The sequence below is a fragment of the Panulirus ornatus genome, chromosome 20 (genome assembly GCF_036320965.1).
Source record: "Panulirus ornatus isolate Po-2019 chromosome 20, ASM3632096v1, whole genome shotgun sequence".
NCBI classification, from domain to species: Eukaryota; Metazoa; Arthropoda; class Malacostraca; order Decapoda; family Palinuridae; genus Panulirus; species Panulirus ornatus.
This window is the reverse complement of record NC_092243.1, coordinates 41,871,191-41,896,676: the sequence shown is the minus strand read 5'-3', so window position 1 is coordinate 41,896,676 and position 25,486 is coordinate 41,871,191. Positions and strand designations below refer to the sequence as shown.

Sequence of the window (25,486 nt, the reverse complement as noted above, 5' to 3'; positions counted from 1 at the left end):
TTCATTTTCCTCTCTCATAATGTTTGAGCACATCCATTTTCACCTCAACTGTGATGGCCTTATGCTTCTTAGCAAGCACTACTGGTAACAAGAGAACTTGCAAGTAATTTTGATGGTATGATACAAGGGGTAGAACATGTGCAGAATACAGTACACTGCTCCACAAACTTTTGTAACTCTCCATAACCACAGACTGTATCCATGCCATGCATATATGCACTTCTTGCATGATGCTGGCAATGCCACACAACCACAGTGCCAGCTCAACGATGTTTGCGTTATTCCAAACTTAAGCAGACATAATCAAAAAATGGATTGAGCATGTTATTCTAAAAATGGCATAAACCAAACGAGCGCAAATTGGGAGGTCTCTGTACACTTGAACATCATATCTGATGATGTATAATTCTGTCTAAGCTTAGAGTAAGATGCAATACGTTAAATACACCTGATCCCCTACTATGAGACTTAGGACTACCCATACATACAACCGGAAAAAAAACATAAAGTAAAAAACAAAAATTATGAAATATGAGCTAAACAGTCTTAAATAAAAGGTAAAAAGAAACTACAGAATCATATAATAAAGCTGATTAATAAAAAAATGAGAAAATCATGATAGAAACTGAGTAGGATAAAAGAATGCTGTATAAGTATACAAAATCTAAATGCCATGCTGACATGCATCCAACTTATGCCCATTTCGAGATTCGACCAGTCAGTCTGAATGAATGTATGGTGGGGATGGGGTGTAATGCCATCAAAATACTGGAATGGATTAATGGGGCCATGAAAATAAACACAAAACTACCATGTGTTGCTCACTTATGTGAAACAGATGAAAATGGTAATACAGTAATGCAAGCACCTTATCATATTTTGAATGGAGGTCCCTTTTCTCTTGAAAACAGAATTACAAAACCTGAAAGAAAATTGGGAGGGAGTTCTACATTTATGGGATCCCTTCTCTTGAACTTTACTATCACAAGCTTTTGAAAGAGACTTCAGTAATTCCAATCCAAATTCCAAAAATTTCATGAAAGAGGCAATTACTGGTGAATTTTTGGAGAGGAAGTACTGAACTAAAATAATTTGGAATCATAAAATCCAGGTATGCCTAAGTACAAGCATCCCAGAATTGTGATAAAGCACCTTTGCTATATAAACAAACCTAATTCTTCATGCATATCAGAGACAAAAAAATTTGATGAAAGAAAAAGACCGATTGAATTATTCTAACCTTGAGTTCTTCAATGGAATGTGTAACAGCTTTGTTGGGAGCAGTCTGGTCCCGCAAGAGTGTTACAGTGCTTCCCATAGATTGTTGGAATTCTCGACGCACTTGGACCAACTTTGTGCCACTTGAAACTATCAGCAATAAGCTCGTCACCTGGTTAATCATAAGCACAAAAGTATCAATAAATATCTAAAATGTAGCATATTCTTGATAAAGAATGAAATAAGAATTTCCTTGAGAATAATTATTTTAATAATAACATACATTTATTCATTTTCATCATACTCAATTGTTGTTTCCAACATCAGCGAGGTAGTGCCACGAAACAGATGAAGAATGGCTCATCCACTCATAAACACACACACACACACAGACAGACAGACAGACACACACACACACACAGTCTGTTGTGAATGAGAGAGCTTGGGAAATGAGTCAGTTGTTGTTCGCTGATGATACAGCGGTGGTAGCTGATTCGGGTGAGAAACTGCAGAAGCTGGTGACTGAGTTTGGTAAAGTGGGAGGTAAGACTGAATGGAGAAAAACTGGAGGAAGTGAAGTGTTTTAGATATCTGGGAGTAAATTTGGCAGCAGATGGAACCATGGAAGTGGAAGTGAATCATAGGGTGGGGGAGGGGGCGAAAATTTTGGGAGCGTTGATAAATGTATGGAAGTCAAGAATATTATCATGGAAAACAAAAATGGGTATGTTTGAAGGAATAGTGGTTCCAACAATGTTATATGGTTGCGAGGCGTGGGAAATAGATAGGGTTGTGCAGAGGAGGGTGGATGTGCTGGAAATGAGATGCATGAGGACAATATGTGGTGTGAGGTGGTTTGATCGATTACGCAATGAAAGGGTAAGATAGATGTGTGGTAATAAAAAGAGTGTGGTTGAGAAAGCAGACGAGGGTGTTTTGAAATGGTTTGGTCACATGGAGAGAATGAGTAAGGAGAGACTGAAAAAGAAGATATATGTGTCAGAGGTGGAGGGAACGAGGTAAAGTGGGAGACCAAATTGGAGGTGGAAAGATGGAGTGAAAAAGATGGAGGAGGGTGAAAGGCGTGCAAGGAGTAGAGTGAATTGGACCAATGTGGTATACCGGGGTCGAAGTGCTGTCAATGGATTGAACCAGGGCATGTGAATCATCTGGGGTAAATCATGGAAAAGTTTGTGGGGCCTGGATGTGGAGAGGGAGCTGTGGTTTCAGTGTATCATACATGACAGCTAGAGACTGAGTGTGAGCAAATGTGGCCTTTGTTGTCTTTTTCTAGCGCTACCTCATGTACATTCGGGTGGAAAGGGGTGTCATTTCATGTGTGGCGGGGCGAAGAAGGGAATGAATATGGGAAGACATTATGAATTGTGTACATGTGCATATATGTATATGCGGGAGACCGACAAAGTATAATATATATATATATATATATATATATATATATATATATATATATATATATATATATATATATATATATTATATTAAGAGTAAATGTGAATAAGAGCAAGGTTATTAGGTACAGTAGGGTTGAGGGTCAATTCAATTGGGAGGTGAGTTTGAATGGAGAAAAACTGGAGGAAGTGAAGTGTTTTAGATATCTGGGGGTGGATCTGGCAGCGGATGGAACCATGGAAGCGGAAGTGGATCACAGGGTGGGGGAGGGGGCGAAAATTCTGGGAGCCTTGAAGAATGTGTGGAAGTCGAGAACATTATCTCGGAAAGCAAAAATGGCTATGTTTGAAGGAATAGTGGTTCCAACAATGTTGTATGGTTGCGAGGCGTGGGCTATGGATAGAGTTGTGCGCAGGAGGATGGATGTGCTGGAAATGAGATGTTTGAGGACAATGTGTGGTGTGAGGTGGTTTGATCGAGTGAGTAACGTAAGGGTAAGAGAGATGTGTGGAAATAAAAAGAGCGTGGTTGAGAGAGCAGAAGAGGGTGTTTTGAAGTGGTTTGGGCACATGGAGAGGATGAGTGAAGAAAGATTGACCAAGAGGATATATGTGTCGGAGGTGGAGGGAACGAGGAGAAGAGGGAGACCAAATTGGAGGTGGAAAGATGGAGTGAAAAAGATTTTGTGTGATCGGGGCCTGAACATGCAGGAGGGTGAAAGGAGGGCAAGGAATAGAGTGAATTGGAGCGATGTGGTATACCGGGGCTGACGTGCTGTCAGTGGATTGAATCAAGGCATGTGAAGCGTCTGGGGTAAACCATGGAAAGCTGTGTAGGTATGTATATTTGCATGTGTGGACGTATGTATATACATGTGTATGGGGGGGGGGTTGGGCCATTTCTTTCGTCTGTTTCCTTGCGCTACCTCGCAAACACGGGAGACAGCGACAAAGTATAAAAAAAAAAAAAATATATATATATATATATATATATATATATATATATATATATATATATATATATATATATATATTTTCCCTGGGGATAGGGGAGAAAGAATACTTCCCACGCATTCCTTATGTGTCATAGAAGGCGACTAAAGGGGACGGAAGCGGGAGCTAGAATCCCTCCCCTCCTTGTATTTTAACTTTCTAAAAGGGGAAACAGAAAATTGGGCCATTCTTTCGTCTGTTTCCTTGCGCTACCTTGCTAATGCGGGAGACAGCAACAAAGCAAAATAAATAAATAAATATAATATAATATATATATATATATATATATATATATATATATATTCATTTACCTCCTTCCAAAACATCTTTTCATTCTCCCTAAAATCTAATGATACTCTCTCACCCCAACTCTAATTTGCCCTCTTTTCACCTCTTGCACCTTTCTCTTGACCTCCTGCCTCTTCCTTTTATACATCTCCCACTCATTTGCATTTTTTCCCTGCAAAAATCATCCAAATGCCTTTCTCTTCTCTTTCACTAATAATCTTACTTCTTCATCCCACCACTCACTACCCTTTCTAATCTGCCCACCTCCCACGCTTCTCATGCCACAAGCATCTTTTGCGCAAGCCATCACTGCTTCCCTAAATACATCCCATTCCTCCCCTACTCCCCTTACCTCCTTTGTTCTCACCTTTTTCCATTCTGTACTGAGTCTCTCCTGGTACTTCCTCACACAAGTCTCCTTCCCAAGCTCACTTACTCTCACCACTCTCTTCACCCCAACATTCTCTCTTCTTTTCTGAAAACCTCTACAAATCTTCTCCTTCGTCTCCACAAGATAGTGATCAGACATCCCTCCGCTTGCACCTCTCGGCACATTAACACCCAAAAGTCTCTCTTTCGCACGCCTATCAATTAACGTGTAATCCAATAACACTCTCTGGCCATCTCTCCTACTTACATACGTGTACTTATGTATATCTGTCTTTTTAAACCAGGTATTCCCAATCACCAGTCCTTTTTCAGCACATAAATCTACAAGCTCTTCACCATTTCCATTTACAACACTGAACACCCCATGTATACCAATTATTCCCTCCAATGCCTCATTACTCACCTTTGCATTCAAATCACCCATCACTATAACCTGGTCTTGTGCATCAAAACCACTAACACACTCATTCAGCTGCTCCCAAAACATTTGCCTCTCATGATCTTTTTTCTCATGCCCAGGTGCATATGCACCAATAACCACCAATCTCTCTCCATCAACTTTCAGTTTTACCCATATCAATCAAGAATTTACTTTCGTACACTCTATCACATACTCCCACAACTCCTGTTTCAGGAGTAGTGCTACTCCTTCCCTTGCTCTTGTCCTCTCACTAACCCTTGACTTTACTCCCAAGACATTCCCAAACAACTCTTCCCCTTTACCCTTGAGCTTCATTTCACTCAGAGCCAAAACATCCAGGAGAGAACGTTATCTAGGAGAGCAAAAATGGGTATGTTTGAAGGCATAGTTGTTCCAACAATATTGTATGGATGTGAGGCATGGGCTATAGATGGGGTTGTAAGGAGGAGGGTGAATGTGTTGGAAATGAAATGTTAGAGGATATGTGGTGTAAGGTGGTTTGATTGAGTAAGTAATGGAAGGGTAATAAAAAGAGTGTGGTTGAGAGAGCAGGAGAGGGTGTGCTGAAATGGTTTCAACATATAGAGAGAATGAGTGAGGAAAGGTTGATAAAGAGGATATATGTGTCAGGATATATATGGGAATAAATAAAGGCAGACAGTATGAATTATGTACATGTGTATGTATGTATATGTCTGTGTGTGTATATATATGTGTACATTAAGATGTATGGGTATGTATATTTGCGTGTGTGGACGTGTATGTATACACATGTGTATGGGGGTGGGTTGGGCCATTTCTTTCGTCTGTTTCCTTGCGCTACCTCGCAAACGCGGGAGACAGCGACAAAGCAAAATAAAAAAAAAATATATAATATATATATTTTCTTTTTTCTTTCAAACTATTCGCCATTTCCCGCATTAGCAAGGTAGCATTAAGAACAAAGGACTGGGCCTCTGAGGGAATATCCTCACCTGGCCCCCTTCTCTGTTCCTTCTTTTGGAAAATTAAAAAAAAAAACAAGAGGGGAGGATTTCCAGCCCCCCGCTCCCTCCCCTTTTAGTCACCTTCTACGACATGCAGGGAATACGTGGGAAGTATTCTTTCTCCCCTATCCCTAGGGATGAACATAATTATACCCTCTTTTACTAAGTACACTGGGCTGAACTTCTGGCATTTACCTGACCATGACCAATGTTAGAGCCTGTAATCTGATTCATTGGTTGCTTCTATAAATCTTATGTGCCATTCTCAGTCATACTCAGCCCTGCATGACAAATGTTTATTCCTACCCTGTTTGAAAAGTCACTAATGAAATGCATACTTTGTTCCCTTTCACTGAGGTAATTTTTTATCCACTGAAAGAGTCCCTCATTTAAGCTTGTCTACAGATCATATTCTTAAATCAGTATCCTCTGACTGTTTAAGAACATATTCTTTTACTCAGCATTCCTTTCTCCACCCTCTCCTCTTTGTCTGGAATTCGATTCTTACTTGATGAGTATCATCTTTACAAGTCTTCCTTATTTTAAATAGGTGCCACACACTTTTATACTAAATCCTCCAGTGTTGATTAATCAGCCTCCATGACATTGGCCTTCTCTAAAATCTCCCTTTCTGGATACAAACTCTGATCCATTACACTTTATACTTTTCTGAACCTTTTATCAATGGACCACATATCTTCCTGTTTTGTTTTTAACAGTGCACAGTATTCTTATGAGAGCCTTGCTTAATTCCCTGTGTTCCTCTATTTCAATTTCTGTAAATGTGTGTACATAATTACCTATTTATCAGTACCACTTTATAATTAACTTTTTAAGCTCTATGAGTATAGAGTTGTACACTTGAAGGACCCCATTTTAAACTCTGTGGGTAGAGAGTTTTACACTTGAAGGACCCCTTCTCTTGACCATTCCCTATTGTCATACAACTTCATAAGTTCCTATATGCTGTCTCTTTTAACAATGCTTTCATCCATGTTATCCCATTTATCTAACACTCTAATACAGTAAAAGTTCTTATTACATCTTTTTAAAGAAGTTTCTTGTTTAATTTCCTGTTCTGTCCCTATATCTTTCAAAGAATTGCTCTGTCTACATCATTAGTCTTTTTTATTTAAATGTAAATGCGATTAAGTCACTCTCCAATTGAGAAAATTTAAGACCTTTAGCCCTTCCCTGTAACTCTTATCACTTCTTTAGCCTTTCCCTATAACCCATCTCTGTTAATTCTGGTACAATATTTGCTACTGCTCTCTGAACCTTCTTTATTAGCTTTTTGTGCTTTTTTAGGTGTGGTGACCAAACATGAGAAGCTCATTCTACTTTGGGCCTTGTGTAATGTTTACAGCTTTCTGAATATTTCCTTATCCACAAACTTCAATGCAATTCCTAAATTTGGCCTCCCTAATTATTCTACAGTAGGACTCAGGCAACAAGTTAGGGAAAATGTGTGCTTGTGTACTCGTAGCTACCCATTTGTACTGTACGGAGAGGAAGTTTTACACATGTGAGCCCCATCTTTTGGACATTCTCTACTATCATACAACTGTTTGTATGTGCATTTATTGCCTTATTACATACTTGTAATAACTAAATACACATACACATACATCTGTGTGACCACATTTGGAAGAGGAGAAAATGTGGTACTCTGGTTGAATAGTTGTAAAGTCAGGTGGGCATAAAATAGGTTCAGAGAAAGATAGCAAATTCAAAATTAGCAGATCTTGTATGATTTATTTAGGGTTACTTTTATAGAATTCCCTGAGGAGGACAGTAGGAATATGAATGCGTAAACTATTAGTACTGGAATAGAGAGCAGATAGGTAAAATTCTTCCATTCTTCAGCTGTTCTCCCATGGTAATGCTTCCAAGGAAATTAGGAGCTATGTGGTACATGATTTATTAAGTTTGTTGGAAATGTATCCAGTTTTGAGAAAATTGCTAAAATAATTCCAGTTTCTCTCTATAAAATGTCAACACATTCAGAAGCATTTTTTCAAAAATCTTCTGTGACTAGATAGCCAGCATGTATAATAAAAAGTATAATAAAAAAAATAATAATATACATATATATATATATATATATATATATATATATATATATATATATATATATATATATTTATTATTTCATTTTATTATACTTTGTCGCTGTCTCCCGCGTTTGCGAGGTAGCGCAAGGAAACAGACGAAAGAAATGGCCCAACCCCCCCCCATACACATGTATATACATACGTCCACACACGCAAATATACATACCTACGTAGCTTTCCATGGTTTACCCCAGTCGCTTCACATGCCTTGATTCAATCCACTGACAGCACGTCAACCCCGGTATACCACATCGCTCCAATTCACTCTATTTCTTGCCCTCCTTCAGGCCCCGATCACACAAAATCTTTTTCACTCCATCTTTGCACCTCCAATTTGGTCTCCCTCTTCTCCTCGTTCCCTCCACCTCCGACACATATATCCTCTTGGTCAATCTTTCCTCACTCATTCTCTCCATGTGCCCAAACCACTTCAAAACACCCTCTTCTGCTCTCTCAACCACGCTCTTTTTATTTCCACACATCTCTCTTACCCTTACGTTACCCACTCGATCAAACCACCTCACACCACACATTGTCCTCAAACATCTCATTTCCAGCACATCCATCCTCCTGCGCACAACTCTATCCATAGCCCACGCCTCGCAACCATACAACATTGTTGGAACCACTATTCCTTCAAACATACCCATTTTTGCTTTCCGAGATAATGTTCTCGACTTCCACACATTCTTCAAGGCCCACAGAATTTTCGCCCCCTCCCCCACACTATGATCCACTTCCGCTTCCATGGTTCCATCCGCTGCCAGATTCACTCCCAGATATCTAAAACACTTCACTTCCTCCAGTTTTTCTCCATTCAAAACTCACCTCCCAATTGAATTGACCCTCAACCCTACTGTACCTAATAACCTTGCTCTTAATCACATTTACTCTTAACTTTCTTCTTTCACACACTTTACCAAACTCAGCCACCAGCTTCTGCAGTTTCTCACATGAATCAGCCACCAGCGCTGTATCATCAGCGAACAACAACTGACTCACTTCCCAAGCTCTCTCATCCCCAACAGACTTCATACTTGCGCCTCTTTCCAAAACTCTTGCATTCACCTCTCTAACAACCCCATCCATAAACAAATTAAACAACCATGGAGACATCACACACCCCTGCCGCAAACCTGCATTCACTGAGAACCAATCACTTTCCTCTCTTCCTACACGTACACATGCCTTACATCCTCGATAAAAACTTTTCACTGCTTCTAACAACTTGCCTCCCACACCATATATTCTTAATACCTTCCACAGAGCATCTCTATCAACTCTATCATATGCCTTCTCCAGATCCATAAATGCTACATACAAATCCATTTGCTTTTCTAAGTATTTCTCACATACATTCTTCAAAGCAAACACCTGATCCACACATCCTCTACCACTTCTGAAACCACACTGCTCTTCCCCAATCTGATGCTCTGTACATGCCTTCACCCTCTCAATCAATACCCTCCCATATAATTTGCCAGGAATACTCAACAAACTTATACCTCTGTAATTTGAGCACTCACTCTTATCCCCTTTGCCTTTGTACAATGGCACTATGCACGCATTCCGCCAATCCTCAGGCACCTCACCATGAGTCATACACACATTAAATAACCTTACCAACCAGTCAACAATACAGTCACCCCCTTTTTTAAAAAATTCCACTGCAATACCATCCAAACCTGCTGCCTTGCCGGCTTTCATCTTCCGCAAAGCTTTTACTACCTCTTCTCTGTTTACCAACTCATTTTCCCTAACCCTCGCACTTTGCACACCACCTCGACCAAAACACCCTATATCTGCCACTCTATCATCAAACACATTCAACAAACCTTCAAAATACTCACTCCATCTCCTTCTCACATCACCACTACTTGTTATCACCTCCCCATTTGCGCCCTTCACTGAAGTTCCCATTTGCTCCCTTGTCTTACGCACTTTATTTACCTCCTTCCAGAACATCTTTTTATTCTCCCTAAAATTTAATGATACTTTCTCACCCCAACTCTCATTTGCCCTTTTTTTCACCTCTTGCACCTTTCTCTTGACCTCCTGTCTCTTTCTTTTATACGTCTCCCACTCAATTTCATTTTTTCCCTGCAAAAATCGTCCAAATGCCTCTCTCTTTTCTTTCACTAATACTCTTACTTCTTCATCCCACCACTCACTACCCTTTCTAATCAACCCACCTCCCACTCTTCTCATGCCACAAGCATCTTTTCCGCAATCCATCACTGATTCCCTAAATACATCCCATTCCTCCCCCACTCCCCTTACTTCCATTGTTCTGACCTTTTTCCATTCTGTACTCAGTCTCTCCTGGTACTTCCTCACACAAGTCTCCTTCCCAAGCTCACTTACTCTCACCAACCTCTTCACCCCAACATTCACTCTTCTTTTCTGAAAACCCATACAAATATATATATATATATATATATATATATATATATATATATATATATATATATATATATATATATATTTTTTGCCGCTGTCTCCCGCATTTGCGAGGTAGCGCAAGGAAACAGACGAAAGAAATGGCCCAACCCACCCCCACACACATGTATAAACATACGTCCACAAACGCAAATATACATACCTACACAGCTTTCCATGGTTTACCCCAGACGCTTCACATGCCCTGATTCAACCCACTGACAGCATGTCAACCCCGGTATACCACATCGATCCAATTCACTCTATTCCTTGCCCTCCTTTCACCCTCCTGCATGTTCAGGCCCCGATCACACAAAATCTTTTTCACTCCATCTTTCCACCTCCAATTTCGTCTCCCACTTCTCCTCGTTTCCTCCACCTCCGACACATATATCCTCTTGGTCAATCTTTCCTCACTCATTCTGTCCATGTGCCCAAACCATTTCAAACCACTCTCTTCTGCTCTCTCAACCACGCTCTTTTTATTTCCACACATCTCTCTCACCCTTACGTTACTTACTCGATCAAACCACCTCACACCACACATTGTCCTCAAACATCTCATTTCCAGCACATCCATCCTCCTGCGCACAACTCTATCCATAGCCCACGCCTCGCAACCATACAACATTGTTGGAACCACTATTCCTTCAAACATACCCATTTTTGCTTTCCAAGATAATGTTCTCGACTTCCACACATTCTTCAAGGCTCCCAGAATTTTCGCCCCCTCCCCCACCCTATGATCCACTTCTGCTTCCATGGTTCCATCCACTGCCAGATCCACTCCCAGATATCTAAAACACTTTATTTCCTCCAGTTTTTCTCCATTCAAACTTACCTCCCAATTGACTTGACCCCCAACCATACTGTACCTAATAACCTTGCTCTTAATCACATTTACTCTTAACTTTCTTCTTTCACACACTTTACCAAACTCAGCCACCAGCTTCTGCAGTTTCTCACATGAATCAGCCACCAGCGCTGTATCATCAGCGAACAACAACTGACTCACTTCCCAAGCTCTCTCATCCCCAACAGACTTCATACTTGCGCCTCTTTCCAAAACTCTTGCATTCACCTCTCTAACAACCCCATCCATAAACAAATTAAACAACCATGGAGACATCACACACCCATGCCGCAAACCTGCATTCACTGAGAACCAATCACTTTCCTCTCTTCCTACACGTACACATGCCTTACATCCTCGATAAAAATGGCACTATGCACGCATTCCGCCAATCCTCAGGCACCTCACCATGAGTCATACATACATTAAATAACCTTACCAATCAGTCAACAATACAGTCACCCCCTTTTTTAATACATTCCACTGCAATACCATCCAAACCTGCTGCCTTGCCGGCTTTCATCTTCGGCAAAGCTTTTACTACCTCTTCTCTGTTTACCAAATCATTTTCCCTAACCCTCTCAATTTGCACACCACCTCGACCAAAACACCCTATATCTGCCACTCTATCATCAAACACATTCAACAAACCTTCAAAATACTCACTCCATCTCCTTCTCACATCACCACTACTTGTTATCACCTCCCCAATTGCGCCCTTCACTGAAGGTCCCATTTGCTCCCTTGTCTTACGCACTTTATTTACCTCCTTCCAGAACATCTTTTTATTCTCCCTAAAATTTAATGATACTCTCATTATATATATATATATATATATATATATATATATATATATATATATATATATATATATATATATATATATATATATCTTTTTTTTTTTTTTTTTATACTTTGTCGCTGTCTCCCGCGTTTGCGAGGTAGCGCAAGGAAACAGACGAAAGAAATGGCCCAACCCCCCCCCCCATACACATGTACATACACACATCCACACACGCAAATATACATACCTACACAGCTTTCCATGGTTTACCCCAGACGCTTCACATGCCTTGATTCAATCCACTGACAGCACGTCAACCCCTGTATACCACATCGCTCCAATTCACTCTATTCCTTGCCCTCCTTTCACCCTCCTGCATGTTCAGGCCCCGATCACACAAAATCTTTTTCACTCCATCTTTCCACCTCCAATTTGGTCTCCCTCTTCTCCTCGTTCCCTCCACCTCCGACACATATATCCTCTTGGTCAATCTTTCCTCACTCATTCTCTCCATGTGCCCAAACCATTTCAAAACACCCTCTTCTGCTCTCTCAACCACGCTCTTTTTATTTCCACACATCTCTCTTACCCTTACGTTACTTACTCGATCAAACCACCTCACACCAAACATTGTCCTCAAACATCTCATTTCCAGCACATCCATCCTCCTGCGCACAACTCTATCCATAGCCCACGCCTCGCAACCATACAGCATTGTTGGAACCACTATTCCTTCAAACATATATATATATATATATTTTTTTTTTTTGCTTTGTCGCTGTCTCCCGCGTTTGCAAGGTAGCGCAAGGAAACAGACGAAAGAAATGGCCCAACCCACCCCCATACACATGTATATACATACACGTCCACACAAGCAAATATACATACCTACACAGCTTTCCATGGTTTACCCCAGACGCTTCACATGCCCTGATTCAATCCACTGACAGCACGTCAGCCCCGGTATACCACATTGATCCAATTCACTCTATTCCTTGCCCTCCTTTCACCCTCCTGCATGTTCAGGCCCCGATCACACAAAATCTTTTTCACTCCATCTTTCCACCTCCAATTTGGTCTCCCACTTCTCCTCTTTCCCTCCACCTCCAACACATATATCCTCTTGGTCAATCTTTCCTCACTCATTCTCTCAATGTGCCCAAACCATTTCAAAACACCCTCTTCTGCTCTCTCAACCACGCTCTTTTTATTTCCACACATCTCTCTTACCCTTACGTTACTTACTCGATCAAACCACCTCACACCACACATTGTCCTCAAACATCTCATTTCCAGCACATCCACCCTCCTCCGCACAACTCTATCCATAGCCCACGCCTAGCAACCATACAACATTGTTGGAACCATTATTCCTTCAAACATACCCATTTTTGCTTTCCGAGATAACGTTCTCGACTTCCACACATTCTTCAAGGCTCCCAGGATTTTCGCCCCCTCCCCCACCCTATGATCCACTTCCGCTTCCATGGTTCCATCCGCTGCCAGATCCACTCCCAGATATCTAAAACACTTTACTTCCTCCAGTTTTTCTCAATTCAAACTTACCTCCCAATTGACTTGACCCTCAACTCTACTGTACCTAATAACCTTGCTCTTATTCACATTCAATCTTATATATATATATATATATATATATATATATATATATTATCCCTGGGGATAGGGGATTAAGAATACTTCCCACGTATTCCCTGCGTGTCGTAGAAGGCGACTAAAAGGGGAGGGAGCGGGGGGCTGGAAATCCTACCCTCTCGTTTTTTTTTTAATTTTCCAAAAGAAGGAACAGAGGGGGCCAGGTGAGGATATTCCAAAAAAGGCCCAGTCCTCTGTTCTTAACGCTACCTCGTTAACGCGGGAAATGGCGAATAGTTAAAAAAAAAAAAAAAAAAAAATATATATATATATATATATATATATATATATATATATATATATATATATACATTTACTTTGCTTTGTCACTGTCTCCCGCGTTAGCGAGGTAGCGCAAGGAAACAGACAAAAGAATGGCCCAACCCCCCACATACACATGTATATACATACATGTCCACACATGCAAATATACATACCTATACATCTCAATCTACTCATATATATACACACACAGACATATACATATATACACATGTACATAATTCATAATTTCTGCCTTTATTTATTCCCATCGCTACCCTGCCATACATGGAATAACAACCCCCTCCCCCCTCATGTGTGCGAAGTAGCACTAGGAAAAGATAACAAAGCCCTCATTCGTTCACACTCAGTCTCTAGCTGTCATTAACAATGCACCAAAACCACAGCTCCCTTTCTACATCCAGGCCCCACACAACTTTCCATGGTTTACCCCAGACGCTTCACATGCCCTGGTTCGATCCATTGACAGCACGTCGACCCCAGTATACGACAACGGTCCAATTCACTCTATTCCTAGCACGCCTTTCACCCTCCTGCATGTTCAGGCATCGATCACTCAAAGTCTTTTTCACTCCATCTTTCCACCTCCAATTTGGTCTCCCACTTCTCCTCGTTCCCTCCACCTCTGACACACATATCCTCTTGGTCAATCTTTCCTCACTCATTCTCTCCATGTGACCAAACCATTTCAAAACACCCTCTTCTGCTCTCTCAATCATACTCTTTTTATTTCCACACATCTCTCTTACCCTTACATTACTTACTCGATCAAACCACCTCACACCACATATTGTCCTCAAACTTCTCATTTCCAGCACATCCACCCTCCTCCGCACAACTCTATCCATAGCCCATGCCTCGAAGCCATACACCATTCTTGGAACCACTATTCCTTCAAACATAAATATTTTTTCTTTCCGAGATAACGTTCTTGACTTCCAAACATTCTTCAAGGCTCCCAGAATTGTCGCCCTCTCCCCCACCCTATGATTCACTTCTGCTTCCATGGTTCCATCCGCTGCCAGATCCACTCCCAGATATCTAAAACACTTTACTTCCTCCAGCTTTTCTCCATCCAAACTTACCTCCCAATTGACTTGACCCTCAACCCTACTGTACCTAATAACCTTGCTCTTATTAACATTTACTCTTAACTTTCTTCTTTCACACACTTTACCAAACTCAGTCACCAGCTTCTGCAGTTTCTCACATGAATCAGCCACCAGTGCTGTATCATCAGCAAACAACAAGTGACTCACTTCTCAAGCTCTCTCATCCACAACAGACTGCATACTTGCCCCTCTTTCCAAAACTCTTGCATTCACCTCCCTAACAACCCCATCCATAAACAAATTAAACAACCATGGAGACATCACACACCCATGCCGCAAACCTACATTCACTGAGAACCAATCACTTTCCTCTCTTTCTACACGTACACATGCCTTACATCCTCAATAAAAACTTTTCACTGCTTCTAACAACTTGCCTCCCACACCATATATTCTTAATACCTTCCACAGAGCATCTCTATCAACTCTATCATATGCCTTCTCCAGATCCAAAAATGCTACAAACAAATCCGTTTGCTTTTCTAAGTATTTCTCACATACATCTTTCAAAGCAAACACCTGATCCACACATCCTCTACCACTTCTGAAACCACACTGCTCTTCCCCAATCTGATGCTCTGTACACGCCTTCACCCTCTCAATCAATACCCTCCCACATAATTTATCAGGAATACTCAACAAACTTATACCTCTGTAATTTGAGCACTCACTCTTATCTCCTTAGCCTTTGTACAATGGCACTATGCACGCATTCCGCCAATCCTCAGGCACCTCACCATGAATCATACATACATTAAATAACCTTACCAACCAGTCACCCCATTTTTAAAAAATTCCACTGCAATACCATTCAAACCTGCTGCCTTGCCGGTTTCATCTTCCCCAAAGCTTTTAATACCTCTTCTCTGCTTACCAAATCATTTTCCCTAACCCTCTCACTTTGCACACCACCCCGACCAAAACACCCTATATCTGCCACTCTATCATCAAACACATTCAACAAACCTTCAAAATACTCACTCCATCTCCTTCTCACATCACCACTACTTGTTATCACCTCCCCATTTGCGCCCTTCACTGAAGTTCCCATTTGCTCCCTTGTCTTACGCACTTTATTTACCTCCTTCCAGAACATCTTTTCATTCTCCCTAAAATTTAATGATACTCTCTCACCCCAACTCTCATTTGCCCTTTTTTTCACCTCTTGCACCTTTCTCTTGACCTCCTGTCTCTTTCTTTCATACATCTCCCACTCAATTTCATTTTTTCCCTGCAAAAATCGTCCAAATGCCTCTCTCTTCTCTTTCACTAATACTCTTACTTCTTCATTCCACCACTCACTACCCTTTCTAATCAACCCACCTCCCACTCTTCTCATGCCACAAGCATCTTTTGCGCAATCCATCACTGATTCCCTAAATACATCCCATTCCTCCCCCACTCCCCTTACTTCCATTGTTCTGACCTTTTTCCATTCTGTACTCAGTCTCTCCTGGTACTTCCTCACACAAGTCTCCTTCCCAAGCTCACTTACTCTCACCACCCTCTTCACCCCAACATTCACTCTTCTTTTCTGAAAACCCATACAAATCTTCACCTTAGCCTCCACAAGATAATGATCAGACATCCCTCCAGTTGCACCTCTCAGCACATTAACATCCAAAAGTCTCTCTTTCGCGCACCTGTCAATTAGCACGTAATCCAATAACGCTCTCTGGCCATCTCTCCTACTTACATAAGTATACTTATGTATATCTCGCTTTTTAAACCAGGTATTCCCAATCATCAGTCCTTTTTCAGCACATAAATCTACAAGGTCTTCATCATTTCCATTTACAACACTGAACACCCCATGTATACCAATTACTCCCTCAACTGCCACATTACTCACCTTTGCATTCAAATCACCCATCACTATAACCCGGTCTCGTGCATCAAAACCACTAACACACTCATTCAGCTGCTCCCAAAACACTTGCCTCTCATGATCTTTCTTCTCATGCCCAGGTGCATATACACCAATAATCACCCATCTCTCTCCATCAACTTTCAGTTTTACCCATATTAATCGAGAATTTACTTTCTTACATTCTATCACATACTCCCACAACTCCTGTTTCAGGAGTATTGCTACTCCTTCCCTTGCTCTTGTCTTCTCACTAACCCCTGACTTTACTCCCAAGCCATTCCCAAACCACTCTTCCCCTTTACCCTTGAGCTTCGTTTCACTCAGAGCCAAAACATCCAGGTTCCTTTCCTCAAACATACCACCTATCTCTCCTTTTTTCACATCTTGGCCACATCCACACACATTTAGGCACCCCAATCTGAGCCTTCGAGGAGGATGAGCACTCCCCGCGTGACTCCTTCTTCTGTTTCCCATTTTAGAAAGTTAAAAAAAAATACAAGGAGTATATATATATATATATATATATATATATATATATATATATATATATATATACTCATTATATTCATATATATATATATTTTGCTTTGTCGCTGTCTCCCGCGTTTGCGACCCCGGTATACCACATCGATCCAATTCACTCTATTCCTTACCCGCCTTTCACCCTCCTGCATGTTCAGGCCCCAATCACTCAAAATCTTTTTCACTCCATCTTTCCACCTCCAATTTGGTCTCCCACTTCTCCTCGTTCCCTCCACCTTTGACACATATATCCTCTTGGTCAATATTTCCTCACTCATTCTCTCTATGTGCCCAAACCATTTCAAAACACCCTCTTCTGCTCTCTCAATCACACTCTTTTTATTTCCACACATCTCTCTTACCCTTATGTTACTTACTCGATCAAACCACCTCACACCACTCATTGTCCTCAAACATCTCATTTCCAGCACATCCACCCTCTTGTGCACAACTCTATCCATAGCCCACACCTCGCAGCCAAACAACATTGTTGGAACCACTATTCCTTCAAACATACTCATTTTTTCTTTCCGAGATATTGTTCTCGACCTCCAAACATTCTTCAAGGCTCCCAGAATTTTCGCCCCCTCCCCCACCCTATGATTCACTTCCGCTTCCATGGTTCCATCCACTGCCAGATCCACTCCCAGATATCTAAAACACTTTACTTCCTCCAGTTTTTCTCTATTCAAACTTACCTCCCAACTGACTTGACCCTGCACATGCACATATACATAACATATACATACGCATACATATATACACATGTACATATTCATTCTTGCTAGCTTTAATTCATTCATGGCACTACCCCGCTCTATAAGAAACAACGTCGCTACCACCTGCTTCAGCGAGGTAGCACCAGGAAATCCGACAAAAAAAAAAAAGGCCACATTTGTTCACACTCAGTCTCTAGCTGTCATTTGTTATAGACAAGAACTTGCTATGTGAAGCTAAATATACCTGTAGCAATCAACTATGAAACTTATAAAACTATTACAGTAAATCAACATTACAACCTACCAAAACCCTTGAGAGTGTGATGGTGCAGTCAGCTGTGGGTTCAATTTCAATGACATCACCAGCCCATAACTTTGAGAGATTATCATACTCATCACATCTCATCAGAATCATATATCCACCTTCATCATCTTCTTCATGGTTCATTCCTATACCACCAACTCGCATATCCAGTAAGTGCCATATGTATTCTCTCTTATCTTTGATGCGACCTAGAATAAAGATACATGTACTGTACAAAAAACTCAAAATCTAAATGGGTACTTAGTTTAGATATAACCAGTGCATCACAATATCAATCTGTACCAAAAATATTCATTTTTCCATTGGATAGTTTATAAATCAAATTATTTTACATTAAATAATCTTTATATCAAAAGTAGAGGATAATGGTTTTCTAGAAAATTTTACTCTAAACAAAAAAATTCCATTACATAAGTCTAATTTCTAAAAATAAATCAGCTTCTGACACACATTCAAAAAAAATCAATCAAAAGCTTTCATATCTGATATCTATTCAGTCATATGAAATCAGTTTCAACAGATTAATTGGAACTGGTAGAAAAGTGGCACATCATCCAAAAATTACTTATGGAATCACTATTACAGAAGCATGATAATATCAAATAAAATTACTTTTTCCCAAGCTCTACACAAAGGCTTTCTGATAATCTGCAACATAATTGCAGGGGAAAATATTCCTATAACACTGATGATTTGTATTTCTCCATATCATTTCATTTCCTGAATACTCACTCAGTTTTCCTTTGCCTAACATGAGAAGGTACAACAATCCACTGAAGTAATATTCATTCTGTTCCCATCTAAAATAATTCCATTCCCTTCATACGAGTAAAAGGTAAACAGCTCTGCTTTATAATAATGATCAATATTCAGAATTCCTTACAACAAATCTTCAATATCATGACTACGTCATCATAGGTAAATTGTATAAAGACATGCAGTACATGGTTGGGTCGACCAATCACTAAAAGACTATGCACATGCAGCTGCATTTAGAAAATAGATCTTTTTTTCTACATACATTCATAAAACTTTTATTCCTTTCGAAACTGATACCTACCCTGGGAACTGAAGTGCACATGTGTACACAAGAACATGTGTGCTGAAGCACTTGCTAGACCTCTAAAATACTGTTCAATAGGTTACTAGAGGAAGGAGTGGTTTCAAAGACGTGGGGAAGATGTGGTGGAAGTCAAATGTCATGCCTATTTTTAAGAAAGGTGACTTGGAAATTACGGCAAACAAAAGGCCTGTTTCGAAAGTTGTTTGTAATATTCCAGAATACATAATTAAAAAGCAAATAAATTATTTACCTCCAAAGGAAAAATTTCCAAAATGGGAAAAATCAAAGATTCAGAGAAAAGAGTGAGCTCAGTCTTGGACCAAAGTGATGGGGGAGTAGATAGTGTGTTCCTAAACTCTTAGAAAGTCTTTTGGCACTAAAGCAACTAGAAAGAATTGGGGTAAACCCCTTTTTTGGAACGATAAATACCTATGAGAAAGGATACGGAGGGCAAAGATTAGAGGCACATTCTCAAAGTGGGCTGAGATTGTGAGTGGAATGCAAAAGTGCTCAGTCTTACGACTGTTGCTGTATACACTGTTTTGAGGATGAGAGACACTTGGTCATACTAGGTGATATGAATGCAAAAGTGGGATATGATGAAACTGGTGAGATAGTTGGTATAGGGGGGGGTGCCTGGAGTAATTGAGAATGTAAGATATCATGTGGATATTTGTGCTAAGAGGGATTTCTTGCTTGCAGACATCTTTTTATAGCACAAGATGATCAACAGGTATACATGGATGAGAAATGATGTAAGAAAAGAGCAAAAGGCTTTGATTAACTATTTGGCATCTTATATGTAACTTAGCATGAAAACAGAAGGTTTAGTGCTAAGGATGTATGTACCTATTATAAGAAAATAAGTCTGTTAAGTGCACCAAGAGAAGTGTATGCAAGAATATTAATTAACAGAGTGATGGAAGAAACTTCTTACAGAATAAGTGAAGAGCGAGGGGTTTTTAGGAAAGGTAGGGTATGTGTAGATCAGATCTTTGTAGTAAAGATGACCATGGAAAAGTATTTAGTGAAAGGTAGTTGTATGGAAGTTGTATGGAGCTTTTATGGATCTGGAGAAAGTGTATGACAGAATCGAGTGGAATGCTTTGTGGGATGTGTTGATGATATATGGTATAGGAAAACAACTGTTGGATGGTGTGAAAGCCTTCTATAGAGGAGCAAATGCATATGTAAGAGTGGATGGAGAGCTGAGCAAGAGTTTGGGGATACATATAAGTGTGCTTGGAAAGGAGACTTGTGTGAGGAAGTACCAGGAGAGATTGAGTGAAGAATGGCGAAAGGTGAGAGCAAATGACATGAGGGGAATGGGGGAGGAATGGGATGTATTCAGGAAAGCACTGATGGCTTGCACAAAAGGTGCTTGTGACATGAGATAGGTAGGAGGTGGGCAGATTAGAAAGGGTAGTGAGTGGTGGGATGATGAACTAAGATTGTCAGTGAGAGAAGAGAAAGGCATTTGGATGATTTTAGCAGGGAAGTAGTGCAAATGACTGGGAGATGTATAAAAGAAAGAGGCAGGAGGTCAAGAGAAAGGTGCAAGAGGTGAAAAGGAAGGCAAATGAGAGTCGGGGTGAGAGTGCCAATAGATTTTAGGGAGAATAAAAAGATGTTTTGGAAGGAGGTAAATAAAGTGCGCAAGACTAGAGAACAAATGGGAACATCGGCAATGGGGGCTAATGGGGAGGTAATAACAAGTAGTGGTGAAGTGAGAAGGAGATGGAGTGAGAATTTTGAAAGTTTGTTGAATGTGTTTGATGATAGAGTGGCAGATATAGGGTGTTTTGGTCAAGGTGGTGAGCAAAGTAAGAGGGGTCAGGGAGAATGGTTTGGTAAAGAGAGAAGAGGTAATGAAAGCCTTAGGGAAGAAGAAAGACAAAAACGTGGCAGGTTTGGATGGTACCGCAGTGGGATTTATTAAAAAAGGGGTGACTGTGTCGCTGACTGGTTGGTAAGGATATTCAATGTATGTATGGTTCATGGTGAAGTGCCTGAGGATTGGCAGAATGCATACATAGGGCCATTGTACAAAGGCAAAGGGGATAAACGTGAGTGTTCAAATTACAAAGGTATAACTTTGTTGAATATTCCTGGGAAATTATATAGGAGGGTATTAATTGAGAGGGTGAAGAGCAGTGTGGTTTCAGAAGTGGTAGAGGATGTGTGGATTAGGTGTTTGCTTTGAAGAATGTATGTGAGAAATACTTAGAAAAACAGTTGGATTTATATGTAGCATTCATGGATCTGGAGAGGGAATATGGTAGGGTTGATAGAGATGCTCTGTGGAAGGTAGCAAGATTATATGGTGTGGGAGGTAAGTTGCTAGAAGCAGTGAAAGTTTTTACCAAGGATGTAAGGCATGTGTACGAGTAGGAATACAGGAAAGTGACTGGTTCCCAGTGAATGTCGGTTTGCAGCAGAGGTGTGTGATGTCTCCATGGTTATTTAATTTGTTTATGGATGGGGTGGTCAGGGACATGAATGCAAGTTTTGGAGAGAGGGAAAGTATGCAGTCTGTTGTGGATGAGAGGGCTTGGGAAGTGAGTCAGTTGTTGTTCGCTAATGATACAGCACTCGTGGCTGATTCAGGTGAGAAACTGCAGAAGTCGGTGACTGAGTTTGGTAAAATGTGTGAAAGAAGAAAGCAGGGAGTAAATGTGGATAAGAGCAAGGTTATTAGGTTCAGTAGGGTTGAGGGACAAGTTTAATTGGGAGGTAAGTTTGAAAGGAGAAAAACTGGAGGAAGTGAAGTGTCTTAGATATCTGGGAGTGGATTTAGCAGCGGATAGAACCATAGAAGCGGAAGTGAGTGACAGGGAAGGGGAGGGAGCAAAGGTTCTGCGAGCACTGAAGAATGTGTGGAAGGCGAGAACGTTATCTTGGAGAGCAAAAATGGGTATGTTTAAAGGAATAGTGGTTCCAACAATGTTATATGGTTGCAAGGCAAGGGCTATAGATAGGGATGTGCGCAGAAGGGTGGATGTGTTGGAAATGATATGTTTGAGGACAATATGTGGTGTAAGGTGGTTTGATTGAGTAAGTAATGAAAGGGTAAGAGAGATGTGTGGTAATATAAAGTGGGTGGATGAGAGACTAGTAGAAGAGGGTGTACTGAAGTGGTTTGGTCACATGGAGAGAATGAGTGAAGAAAGATTGACAAAGAGGATATATGTGTCAGAGGGAAGGAAAAGTGGGAGACAAAATTGGAGGGGAAAGGATGGAGTGAAAAAGATTTAGAGTGATCAGAGCCTGAACATACAGAAGGGTGAAAGGCGTGCAAGGAATAGAGTGAATTGGAACGATGTGGTGTACCATGGTCGATGTGCTGCCAATGGATTGAATCAGGGCATGTGAAGCATATGGGGTAAACCATGGAAAGTTTTGTGCGGCCTGGATGTGGATAGGGAGCTGTGGTTTCAGTGCAATACATGACAGCTTGAAACTGAGTGTGAATGATAGTGATAAGTGGAGAAGTAGATAGATAGATAGATAGAACAGCTAGGCTCATACCTAAACATGTCTACAGATGATGCAAAGGTAATGAGGAAAAAAGGAATGAAAATAAGTGCATCACCTTACAGGATGATCTGGACAAGCTTCAAAGTGGGTCTAATAAATGGATGATGAGATCTAGTACAAGAGTGTAAGGTAATGAGGATAGAAAATAGTGAAAGATGGCTCAGCAAAAATACTATCACAATTAGCAAAAAATAAGCTATAGGACTTGATGTGTGAAAAATGATCTAGGGGGAAAACATTTTACCTGAGTCACTAAAGCTTCAAAATCTTGAGATCTGTAATAAATGTATACTGTCTGCCATTAAATATCAACCCTTACACTATGATGCCCTGAAAGTTCAGGGATGCCTCAGTGTGGGAGCTCATCAAAAGATTTAAAATATCTTAATGGGAAATACAGAAAGTTCAGAAAACAAAAAAATCACGCAAACTTACTTTAGTTGGTGCTGTACAAGCATTTAAAGTCTGCATGCTCACCGCTGTTTTTGCCCTAACAAGACTGATCATGTCATCACCTCAGCACACACTGACTATTACTCACCCATGTATTTGTTTTCATTTTAGAGCTGTGACATATTTCACACTTTTGGGCAATCTTTATAACAAGGCACCCAATTAATAACAGAAAATGATTGTGTAAAATTTTCATTTTGCACCATTGGGTATTTACATATGGCTTATTTATATAATTTTCAGATTCATCACTAATTCATCATGTCATATTTTCATAATATTCAGATATAATCATTATTCATAGTTTTACACATAGTTTTATTATTCACTGCACAATGATCTGAGGCATCTACATTTATATCTGCCACAACTTATTCTAGAACATTCTAACCTATTTCCTATATATCATAATCAAGAACATTTTCCTATTATGATTAAAATCATGTTCAACATCCATTAAATCAATGTCACTATTATTAGTGTCCCAGAGATACTTGCCAGGCCAAGCATGCACAACAAGTTGCAAAAATCACTGAGCAAACATGCCTGTGAGTAGAGCCAGCTTTTGCTTTAAGCGCACTAAATGATCACTTAAGGGCCCAAGATCTCAAGGGCACCCCATTGCAATCCTAATATATGTAAAGGTAGTAAAAGAGTCTAATCAGTTATGCTACATTTCTGAAATCAACAAAGTATAAACAAAAGATAATCTTTGGTTTTTCACCTCTCCTACCCATCAATTATACACCCTGAAATGCCCACATCAAGTACCCTGGTGCCCGTCCATCTTTTTCTTTTTAATTTCTTTCAATACTGGTAAATCATGAATGGTCTAACTATGTATCTACTGTGTAAGTATTTTATCAGATAGGCCAGGCATAATAAGAGAAGTTCCTTGTAGATTTCTGAGATAAGTGTCATTAACTTCTGATGGATATAGTGCATACAAAATTATGCATTAACAGTTGTCAACTCAATTTTCCATTATTACAGTTTTGGCAGATTATCTGTTAGGTCCATGCATATTAAAGGTAAAGTGTGACCTATATAAGTGATTATTGCAAGTATATCTCAAGCATAAGAGAATAACTCAGCATGACTCCTCATGGCATCCAAAAAGAGGTTGTCCTTCAGGGGTAAAAAAAGAAGGAAAGGAAAATGGAGATCGATATTAACTCTCCGGAGAAATTCATGAATATTTGGCAGGCAATCTTTCATTCACATTGACTCACCAGAGGTACCATATTCTGTTATGAAAACTATGTACAGTGAAAACTTCCCAGACATTATATAAGTTTGCAAGCTAGCTAGCTGGCTAGCAAAGCCATTATCCCTTTCAGTTGTTAGCTGACTAATCAGCATTCACTAAATATTTAAAGCCTCACAGATGACTAGAAAGAGGATGGCTAATTAGAGAGCTATCAAATTTAGAGTACTTTTTACTAATCGCTGCACTCTTCTTAGTTTTAAGAACAAGCTTGTTAGAATAATAGCTAGCTATACAGCTACTATCTACTTCCCTATCTGCATACTCAGAGTCATGTAATATTATGTAATAAGAGAGAGAACCTAGAAATCAAATGTTTTAAATGAAGTATCATTTTTCACCAAAAAGTGATGCAAATTCTTGCAATAGCATTGTCACACATACATACTTTGCAATATACTGTTATAAGAAATCATCATATTGACTAAACATAGTTTGGTATATCTGATCAATATGACCAACATATTTTAAGAAGTATTCCATGAGGATGTTTAATTGACTATTCATTATGCTAACATTATTTTCTCTATGCTTGTTTGCTGTTTCCTAAGTCAGTGTGGTAGTGCCAAGAATAGATGAAGAGAGGGCATTTATTTTCTCACAAGCACTCTCCAGCTGTCAAATATAATGCACTAAAACCAGATGACCAATATCTTCAACCTATCCAACAGACCTTTTTAAGGTTTCCCATGCCCTGGTTAGGCCAATGATAGCACATCACCCCCTGTACACCACATCACTCCAATTTGATCTATCTCATGCACAACTCACATGCTCCTGCATGT

At 40.1% G+C, this 25,486-nt stretch overlaps 1 protein-coding gene across 1 annotated transcript in view; it reads right to left on the bottom strand.

Moving 5' to 3' along the window:
* Positions 1-25,486, bottom strand: part of Mekk1 (mitogen-activated protein kinase kinase kinase 4) — a 1,037,736-nt gene that overhangs the window by 622,113 nt on the left and 390,137 nt on the right. The window contains exons 14-15 of the mRNA XM_071674802.1: positions 18,361-18,569; positions 1,241-1,390 (exon numbers count right to left, since the gene is read on the bottom strand). Coding sequence (XP_071530903.1) covers positions 1,241-1,390; positions 18,361-18,569 — 359 coding nt within the window. The remainder of the gene's footprint in view (positions 1-1,240; positions 1,391-18,360; positions 18,570-25,486) is intronic.